Source organism: Macrobrachium nipponense, chromosome 1 (assembly GCF_015104395.2).
Source record: "Macrobrachium nipponense isolate FS-2020 chromosome 1, ASM1510439v2, whole genome shotgun sequence".
Lineage (NCBI taxonomy): Eukaryota > Metazoa > Arthropoda > Malacostraca > Decapoda > Palaemonidae > Macrobrachium > Macrobrachium nipponense.
In genome coordinates, this window is record NC_087200.1 from 46,028,979 (window position 1) to 46,040,512 (window position 11,534).

The following is an 11,534-nucleotide window of genomic DNA, read 5'->3' on the forward strand; positions in this document are numbered from 1 at the left end:
ATGCAATTTTACATATTAGAAACTTTGATAAAACAATTTTTCTTCATTTACCTATTTATTAGGACTTTTTCGTTTATATTTATCTCAAAAACATCTCTGGATTTATCGAGGCAAATAAGAATAAATTTCTTACAGGGCAGGTACGTGGACGCCCACGATATGCGGATCAGAGACTGCAAACACACCCTCACACTTTGAAATTAAAACGATTGCGCGAACGTAAGCGTGGCACATTCATACGTCGGCAATTATGTACAATACATACACACACACACGCATATATATATATATATATATATATATATATGATATATATATATATATATAGAATATATATATATATATATATATATATATATATATATATATATATATATATATATATATGTATGTATGTATGTATATGTGTGTGTGTGTATGTCTGTGTGTATTTCGACATTATGTTAAAAAAATAAAACAAGACAAACATTATAACAGAGTATCTAATAGACTGTAATTCTAGTTTTCTTTTTACAGGAGGATTAAAGTCACAATTGTATTTCCACATCGTCCATCATTTTCTAGTTCCTTCATTTGACCTTTTAACCATACGCCTACCTATCCCTCCTACACGTCGAACTCCATCTTCTATGAATGAATAAAAAAGGATAAACTTCAAAAATTGTCGTATAAATTATCACAAATCTCCTTCGACTCTCCGGTGGAAAAATAACCACCTGACGATGGCTCCCCCCGCAAAGCTGGAGAACCACGCCCACCACTGGTGTCCCACGCCCTTGGCTTTGACCGACGGGATCCCGCTGCTTATCCTGTCAAGGCTGGGCACATTATCCATCACCTCCGCCAGGACAAATAATGAGAGGCGGACGTTGTATAGGATGCGGGGGTCGCGCTTATTGATCATCGTCTCCAGTTTCTTGGCCGGAGTCTCGCATCGGTCCTGGGGAAGAAATGGAGAAGAGGAAAGAGATCTAAGTCACAGGGTGCGTCGGGTGGGGAGTGCTGTTACGCTGAGTTCATTAGTTCATTTGTTTTTTCTACCTTTCATCTATCATATATTTAGACTAAGTATGTATTTATGGATGTATATGTGCGTATGTATAATACATACATATATTATGTTTTATTATGTTTTATATATGTACGTATGTATGTATGTATGTATAGCTACGTACATATTATGTAGTATACAATGTAAATGAATTAGAAAAGAAAATATATTGATAACAATATATATAATATATATAATATATATATATATATATATGATATGCATACTATATATATTATATGTATAATGTAAATGAATATAATATATATATATATATATATATATATCTATTATATATATATATATATATATCATATATATTATATATATCTATTATATCTATATATTTATATAACATTATCAACTCAATTGTTTCCCTTTACAGACTTCATTTTTATAGCTATATGTTATTCAAAAGAAATTTTGTTATGTTTTTTACATCATTTATTACATTGACAACGTCAGTGGAATACGTTGCAAAATAGGACCATTACCAATAATTTCTAAACTGTTAAAAAATATTCTAAATTCTCCCTTGTTAAACGAAATACGGAAAAACCCAAAACAATATATTCTGTAAATAAGAAAATCCACAAATATTTATACACATACAAGTTGTATAACGTACAGCACTTTAGTATGCATTTGTAGTATACATAAGCAGTTGTTCATTTACATATATTTACTTCGTTTGTGTGAATGCATGTATGTATGCATATAAGACACTTAAATTCCTGATCGTGAAATATCTTTACTTTTCATCAAGAGGAAAAACAAAGTTAAGAGATCGCCACTGCGATGAGTAGCTCACGACTCTGAATCAGTTATGTGGAAATTAGCCATGTGAATAAATTTGATTGGCGAGAGAGAGAGAGAGAGAGAGAGAGAGAGAGAGAGAGAGAGAGAGAGAGAGAGATTTCACACACACATACACACACACACACACACACACATATATATATATATATATATATATATATATATATATATATAATATATGTATAGGTATATATATATATATATATATATATATATATAAGTATATATATATATATATATATATATATATACATATATATATATATATATATATATAATATATATATATATATATATATATATATAATTTTATATATACATATAATATATATATATATATATATATTATATTATTATATGATATGTGTGTGCATATATTATATTATTATCTATATATCGATATATATATTATATTATATATATTATATATTATATCTACTATAATAAATTGCCAAAAAATATTTAAATATATATATTCATAATTATATATAATAGATTATCTATATATATATATATATTATAATCTATTATCTATATTTATATATATATATACATTACATACATTTATAAAATGTTCTACAAAATAAATGTTTCAGAACAAATCATTATTTCTATGTCAGCGGTAATATAGGAATGTGTATATTTTTTGTGTGCAAAAGCGAATTTTCATTCTTTATACTTGTTTGCTTTCATTTCTGTTGTCCCCCCTCCCACTGGGGAAGGATCTGCTCTCCTACTCATTTAATCTAAATTTCAGTTTTTTTATTTTTCTTTGTTTCTTTTACGTTCACGGTATATTCAAACTGCGATTCGGAAAAAAATGACCGTGAACATTTCGCTTTTATTTTATGTTCAGATAATATCGTTGATATGAGACCAAAAAAGAGTCATACGTATAATCTCTCAAAAGAACAATGGACAACAGAAAAATCATATTTCATTTTGTCATAAATGAAAACGATTTTAAATACGCACACATACAATATATATATGCTACGTATATAGAACGCCTCGCCTTCCCAGCAGTGTTTTTAGTTATATTTAATTATAAAAGTAGCAGCCATGCTGTCTCCTGAAGCTACGTGTTGTTTGGGAGAGTGGGGATGTTGTAGGAATGATATTTCCGGTCTGACGGAAGCTTAGGGTAAGAGAGGCAGGTCACAAGAGTAGCTAGGCTTCGAGATGGATTTTAGGGACTTCTACAATAAGACCTATTTTCCTTCCCAATTTGCTGGCGTTGTGTTTACCACCTTTCAGGCAATGCTCGAGGCGGTTTTTGGAAGCCCCCGTGATCCGAAACCAAGCAGTATCGCCCTCAGTCGGCTGCTAGACGTGATCTCGGACAGAGGTCAAATTGCCAGCCTCCCAACATTAGGCCTACCCACGTCGTGCTGGTGGACACGAACCCCAGACCTGAACAGAGGTCGGACCGCATTCTCCTACAAGATACACAGCATATTGCATAAAGGTACGTGTGAAAGTGTAAACTTCAACCCAGCACCTTTTATACCATACGACTCTGCTAAATTCATTTTTCAATTCCTATTTTTACCCTTCTACATCAGAAGCCCTTTGTCCTCATCGGGCCACGTGCTCCCCTTTGTGACTTGTTAAAGACCTAGTTTTCGTGCATACCTCAGTGACCATTCGAGTTTACCTTTCCCCCTAATGTATTTAGAATTAATCAGCCTTAATCAAAGCAAGAAGTCATTTTTTCCTTTTATGTCGTTTAATCTGGGATTCTTTTCCAGATTCCATGAGTCACGTGCCGTCTCTCTGCTCGCAAGTGTGCATTAACCCAAGTGAATGAAATCAGCTTGAATTGAATGAGACTATAAGCCCAACGTGGGGGCCAATATCATTAACTTTTCTCCAGGCCAGCACGGGCCTTTTTGTAATAAATAGTTTAAAGTAACGAGCTGAGTTTTCTGGCGACCTTCCCCCTAAAGAAAGTTTACGGTAAGCAAGCAATTCCCTCTTGAAATCCCTAAATTACTTCCGTTTACGTATCTAGTCTCTCACAAGGCCCTATATACGTAAAATTGGCGAATCGTTGCCTGGATTGAAACCTAGCTTGCTTAAAAAAAGCTTGTAAATCGCGTTATCCGTTGTAAAACGTAAACTGTAAATTATTTTACAAAGCGTAAATCAAGCACACTTGCAGGGAAAGAAGACACACTGACTCACGGTAAGGTATTCCATTCATTAATATGATTATTATAACTATGTTAGCTTAAGGTACGTTAAGTATTTTTATTGTAGAAGTGTGTTAAAACAAATGTGAAGGTAGAAATATTCTTATTATTGTAACGGCCAGAGCGCCGAGCGAATTCTGTTCTGTAAATCGCATTGTTGTCGTAGGAGCACTAACACGTGTGCAGATAGATGCCAGAAAAGGACCAGATCAAACTAGAAGTAAGTGCTTTGCCAGGGTGGTTTATTGCTGTATGAGAAAGAAACCTAGCTAGTTAGGAGTGTTTTTACTAATAGTTACGGCAAAAGAAGTGTACAATTCTTTTGTCTGTGATATGTTAGGGTATTTCATTTTAAACTTAACTTAATTTTCATTCCAAGTGTTGGTAACCGCTTACCTCTCGGCTAATTCAGCTTCGCGCTCTCTCGCGCCTGCGCGGTCTCAACCAAACCTTCGTCTCATTCACAGCGGCAGCCATGTTTTTATCCCTTTAAACATTACCTAAACAATTAGCAAAGTAACGTAAGTCTCGAAGTTTTAACGTAAATAATATCGATCTCGGTTACTAGTATCTATCGTCCTGCCAGAGAAATTAACGTAATTCGCCTTTAATAAGAAACTAAAAGTTCGTGTTGTAAATTGCCTTCGCATTTTACAGAGAATCAGCTGATTCGCCCGCGCTGGTCAGCTCTCCTCACATGTTTTCACCTCGCATCGCTCACTCGCGCGCTGTAGCGAAGTTTCATTTCACTTCGCACTTAACGTAACCTCATTTACAATTGTTTGCTAACATCGTTTTAAAATCCTTACCGTCATTTCACTGTTCACGGGGACCTAGTAATCTTACATAAAGTTAACGTAAATCTCAAGTAGAGTAAATCACAAGAATTGTTAACGTAAAACGCGTCGTTGTAAAATCATATTGAAACGCAAATCATTTCGTAAGCGCGAGCCGCTACATTAACGTAAAAATCGTTTCAACGCGAGCGCGTTATCATTTTCATAAAACGTTTTCAAAAGCAATTCTTTCATTTCACGTTAACGTAAGTAAATCATTTAACGCAAGTTGCCGTCATATTAAACTAACGTTAGTAGTTCAATTCAATATAAGGGAGTTCATTCATATATCATTTTCACCCTCTCCGAGAGAGAGAGAGAGAGAGAGAGAGAGAAAACCAGAATCCATTATTCACGAAGCCAAGAGTACTACATCTTACCATTAATTATAGCATGCCGAATTAACCTTATTTTTAGTCTCTTGTGTCATTTACACAGCGTGATACGTACGCGCATGTGGTCCAGTGCAGTTTGCAAACATTTATTTGTTTCATTTATCGAGTACTTCAGCGAGTGACTGAGCATATTTCTAAAATTTCCATTACCTGTCGTGCCCGAGTGGTCTTTTCATTTTCTTTATCACGAAAGACTTGCGTATACCGCAAGCACAATTCGCACAGTGTGCCACGCCAATTCATTACTTCCAGACAGGGAAGTCGTTACCAGTTTAGGACTGGCCACCACCAGTGCACGTCAGGTCTTATCATTTTACAGTGCCACTAATTCTTTGACACTGTTCACCGACTGGCCGCTGAATACTCCCACCTTTTACTTTCTCTCCTCCACCATTACACTCTGCCCCGAACAGAGTGCCATTTCACTTCGGTATACTTGGGTATACTGCGTGTAGTGTCGGGACACACCAGCACGATACCAGTGCTCAAAGGAACGCCTCTCATAAGTGCATTGCACCTGTACAGGCCGTACAGGTAGCCATTAAACCTGCGTGTCCGTCCTTACGGAACGCCCAAGTAACTAGTGTGTCCATGTACAAGGGTCAGTGATCCTTCGGAACACTCAACAAAGGGAACGCCTCCCGAAGCGCCGCAATACCAGCCCTAAGTGCTGACAAACCTGCGTGTCCGTCCTTACGGAACGCCCAATTCATTAATGTCCGTGTACAAGGGTCAGTGATCCTTCGGACCAATCAAGGGAACGCCTCCCGAAGTGCCATCGCACCTGTGCAGACGTACAGGTAGCCCTATACCTGCGTGTCCGTCCTACGGAACGCTCATTCATTATAGTATCCACCATTTTGGATCACTGAACCAAGGAACGCCTCCTCATAAGTGCCGTGCACCTGTATTGGACCTACAGGAGCCCATTACCAGCGTCTCCCAACTTAGGAACGCCCTTAAGTGTGACGTACGCCGTACACTCCATTTGATTTTTCCACCTCTTTAGAAGGTGCCAATCCAGAAGTGCCACCAACTTACGGGACACTTCCCAAGTGCCACAGAGCACCCAGTCTTCTCAGACTTTCTCTACCGCGTCGCAGAACACCTTTCCAAGTGAGTGCCACTTTCCACAGTAGGCACTCCTATTCCATTCAGTACCCTTTCCTGGCCATTATTTTCATTTTCTTCCGAGCCTCTACTGTAGCCTAAGGGAAATGTCTTCCCCTGCTTCCCGCGACTTCTTTGCCAGAGAGCTAGAGAAGCTCGGAGCCCTCATAACTCTGGGCAAGGAGGCCGGTTACACTGGACCAGCACTAGACCAGTGGATAAAGGCGCAGCAGGCTGCCGCGCGCTGCAAGAAAGGAAGAAAGGGAAAACCAGAGAAAAGCCGGAGCGGAAAGAAGCAGAGAGGAAAAAAAAGAGAAGCAGAAAGGAAGGCAAGGGAAGAGGAGCGAAAGCATGAGCTCGCTCTCAAGGAGAAGGAACTCGACATCAAGCGGGAGAAGGCCCGTAAGGAGAGTATCCTAGCTCAAGCCAACTCTGCCAGCTTCCAGCCCTGCACCCACTGTCTCTCTTAGTCCGCTGTCTCTGGTCAGCCTGACATCCTTTCGATTTGCGAGCCTGGTCCTGATCCAGTGCCGGAGATAGAAATTCCTGCCGATCCTGCCAGCCTCTTACCCTTTTACCGCCTACCTCTCCCTTGGAAGAGGGTAAGCCCACCAGTTAACCCCGGACTTGCTTCCGAGGATGATTCAACGGAGGTTTCCCTTAACCTCCCACGTCACATCACTGCCAGAGAGGACTCTTCATCTGTGCCAGAGCACACTGCCAGCTTGGTGACTCCGCAGATTCGCAAACCTGTGGGGCCATCTCGGCCTTATCATCCAGTGCCACGGAAGTAGGTTCTGGAACAAGTTTCTGCCGAGACTGTGGCCGCAAGGGTCACATGTCTGCAAATTACGGAGGGTGCGCGAACCACAATATTCCGGCCATCGCAATGGCCGTCACCAATCCCCTCTTCTCTAGGACCCCCAGCTAAGGGCCCTATAACCGTCGCACCCCTCCAAAGCCATTATCAGCCAAGCCACGTCAGAGCCTACGACGACTCTGGCGCTCAAATCTCCCTGATACGGGAAGATCGAATCCCCCGAGGGGCTTAACGTCGATAGACGTCATTTAATAAAACCATTGAAGGTATCAACCATATTAAGCTGATCCTTCCGACCGTCCAATTGAGGGTCACCAGACCTCACTCTCCAGAGTTTGTACCCTTGCAGTTGCAAGCTACATTCCAGGAGGTACGACCTCCTCCTAGGGCCAGACATGAAGTCTCGCATTCCAAAAGCCTAGGGGTCCTAACCCCACAACAAATCACTCCAAGGCAAGGAGTCATCGAAATTTCTACTTCTCTAGGGAAGTATGTCCACCAACAGTCCCCCCTCCCCCGTTACCAAAGGAGGGAGATTGACCATCGCATTTCCGTTGCAAAACCTGTAACGTACTAGGGCACTCTACTAATTGGCCTAGGTGCCCTAGCAAACTACCAGCAGCGGACACTGTCCATTTCCACAAGGCCTAGCCTTCAACAAGAGACAGGAGCCTCTGTCTCCCATTTCCAAGGGCACGCTAGAGGTATTGCACCTCCGGTACCCGTCACAGTCCAGTCGACTCAACTCTCTGCCAGTGCCACTTGGGCAGCACTGAGCAGTGCCAAGCTCCGTCCAGCCTGGAACGTAGAGCCACCACCGAACTTGACCTCTGCGCCTGCCCCGCAGCTAGCGCCGGCGCCTAACCTTATCAAGGATCCTCCTACAGGAGATCCTCCAACAGGCATGGAGCTTACCACAGCCCATGGCCAATCACTAGTTCTTCTTCCTTCATCCTTACCTCTGTCGCCCGAGGATGAACCTCCGGCAGACCTTACCTTTGTACCTCCTCTGGAAAACCAGGAACTGCCCGACCAGGAGTCAGCTGGAGTTTTCCCCTCACGACGGTTGCCAGCAGCAGCCGGAGTGAGGGCCTCCCCTGCAGTAGGTTCCACCTCTACGACGGTTGCTGCAGATACCGAAGTAGGGTGTTTCTCCTGAAATCCCTCAGGCTACCACTGCCTCTGCTCCTGCCGGCGTTTCTGGCCTTTCCCCAGAGTCGGTGCCTCCGTCTACTCCTAGGACTGGTATAGCCAGGTCCTGGAGGAATAAGAAGAAGAAGAAGGGACGTCATAACATACTAACAAAAGAGCCACATGCTCATCCTTGACACCTGTGCCTGAGGTACAGTGTCACATTCATTTGCAGAATGATCTGGCACCTACCCAGAGAAGGTAGCCAGCCCGATCTCTGCCAGTAGCACTAACCCTCTAACCCCTAGCCACTGTAATACTAACCCTCACTTAAATATAATTACCTCATTGCATTTCCCTCCTGGTAAATTAACCACTCATCATCCCCACGTATCATTACCTCTCATTATGTATTTTAACAGTTCCGTCGCTGAACTACTGCTGTGCGTACCACACTCTGGAATGATTGCGTCTTCATTTAAATGTATTGAGTAGGTTAGGCTAATGATTTAGTACCAGGGCATTAGGTTAGTAGCAAGTAGAATTTTCAAGTAACCTTATCTAGGGGTAGAGTAGACTGTCGTCACAAGACAACCTGTAGTTATTTATTAGGCTAGACTACATCACTATATTAAGTTAGTACACTTAGCATCTTTGCCTATAAGTTAGGTAGGCCATTGTAGTCAGCCGTATCGCTGCTCAAAAACTTCAAGTTAGAGTAGGAGAACTGGGTTGTCGAGGCGATCAACTGATTTAAGCCAAGACCTTCACGCCCGAAAGGGAGTGAATGCCTTCTTAACAGGGGGAGCTGCTACGATATAGAACGCCTCGCCTTCCCAGCAGTGTTTTAGTTATATTTAAATTATAAAAGTAGCAGCCATGCTGTCTCCTGAAGCTACTGTTGTTGGGAGAGTGGGGGATGTTGTAGGAATGATATTTCCGGTATGACGGAAGCTTAGGGTAAGAGAGGCAGGTCACAAGAGTAGCTAGGCTTCGAGATGGATTTTAGGGACTTCTACAATAAGACCTATTTTCCTTCCCAATTTGCTGGCGTTGTGTTTACCACCTTTCAGGCAATGCTCGAGGCGGTGGTTTTTTGGAAGCCCCCGTGATCCGAAAACCAAGCAGTATCGCCCTCAGTCGGCTGCTAGACGTGATCTCGGACAGAGGTCAAATTGCCAGCCCTCCCAACATTAGGCCTACCCACGTCGTGCTGGTGGACACGAACCCCAGACCTGAACAGAGGTCGGACCGCATTCTCCTACAAGGATACACAGCATATGCATAAAGGTACGTCTGAAAGTGTAAAACTTCAACCCAGCACCTTTTACTACCATACGACTCTTGCTAATTAATTTCATTTCAATTCCTATTTTACCCTTTCTACATCAGAAGCCCTTTGTCCTCATCGGGCCACGTGCTCCCTTGTGACTTGTTAAAGACCTAGTTTTCGTGCATACCTCAGTGAACCATTCGAGTTTACCTTCCCCAATGTTAGAGAATTAATCAGCCTTAATCAAAGCAAGAAGTCATTTTCCTTTTATGTCGTTTAATCTGGGATTCTTTCCAGATTCCATGAGTCACGTGCCGTCTCTCTCCTGCTCGCAAGTGTGCATTAACCCAAGTGAATGAAATCAGCTTGAATTGAATGAGAACTATAAAGCCCAACGTGCGGGGCCAATATCATTTAACTTTTCTCCAGGCCAGCACGGGCCTTTTGTAAATAAATAGTTTTTTAAGTAACGAGCTGAGTTTTTCCCTGGCGACCTTCCCCCACCCCCTAAAGAAAGTTACGGTAAGTTCAAGCAATTCCCTCTTGAAATCCCTAAATTACTTCCGTTTACGTATCTAGTCTCTCACAAGGCCCTATAATACGTAATAATATATGTATATATATATATATGATATATATATATATATATATATATATATATATATATCTATATCTATATATATATATATCTATATATATATATATTCTATATATATATATATATATATATATATATATATCTATATATATATATATATCTATATATATATATATATATATATATATATATATATATATATCATATATATATATATATATATATATATATAATGATATATATAGATTATATATATATATATAGATATATATATATATATATAGATATATATATATATATATATATACTATATAGTATCATCATATATATATATATATATATATATATATATATATATATATATATATATATATATATATATATATATATATATATATATATATATATATATATATATATATATTTCACTTACTTTCCTACAGTGTGACGCAAAGGACACCTTTGCAATTCTACCATTCAAGTCTTGCACGTGCATTGTCAGAAAGCTTCTCGGATATGACGTAAAACATCAGAATTCCTTGTTGTAAAGGCTGTTCTAACTTAAATATCTGGTCTGTGTAACTTCTGCCTTTTCTAGAACCAGGTAATTGATCTCAAATCTTTTTATCCATTTACTTGTTAACCCTATTGAGACCAAGCATGCTGGATGTTTTCATTGCAACCCAGGCCATCTTTCTTGGTACTTTTGCCATAACCTCTAATTCCAGTCATCAAATACTATTTCCTTATTACATATTCCGAAGAAAATAGTCCAGTTAGTTTCGTGATATAGATTTTCCATGTCCTTAGTGTCTTTATTACTGATTTCACCTCAAAAATTTAAAATTTTTCCATAAGGACAGCCAAGTCTTAATGAGCATATGGTTTATCAGTTCTGTATCCCCCTTATATCACTTATTCATGACCTCACAGAAAGGTTCTATGCAAAATGTTGTCTTTCTTCCCTGATGTTATTATTGGCCATTATTCTTTTGACAGGCATTATTCTCTCTATCGTTTCACCCATGTAATCCTTATTAATAATTCCATGACGTTTCCTGAATACATGACGAAGTCCAATTTATAAAGAAATTAATATAACTGTCCGAACGATTTAATTGTTACAAAGAAGACTTTTAAAAATATTCACCATTATCTCCCCGTTGCTCAAAAATTGCGGACACTGACAACAGAATTAACGCAATTGACGTAGTTGTAAATGGATATTGAGATTAGTGTTTCATTCGAAAAAAATTTCTCTTAGATCAGAAATACCATCCCATTACCACCATGAAATTAATTATTT

At 39.6% G+C, this 11,534-nt stretch overlaps 1 protein-coding gene across 3 annotated transcripts in view; it reads right to left on the reverse strand.

The window, feature by feature from the left end:
• Positions 1–396: 396 nt before the first annotated feature.
• Positions 397–11,534, reverse strand: part of LOC135219297 (uncharacterized) — a 349,477-nt gene continuing 338,339 nt past the window's right edge. For all 3 annotated transcript variants that reach the window (XM_064255950.1, XM_064255949.1, XM_064255947.1), the window contains one exon: positions 397–940. In XM_064255950.1, coding sequence (XP_064112020.1) covers positions 677–940 — 264 coding nt within the window. In that variant the 3' untranslated portion in view covers positions 397–676. The remainder of the gene's footprint in view (positions 941–11,534) is intronic.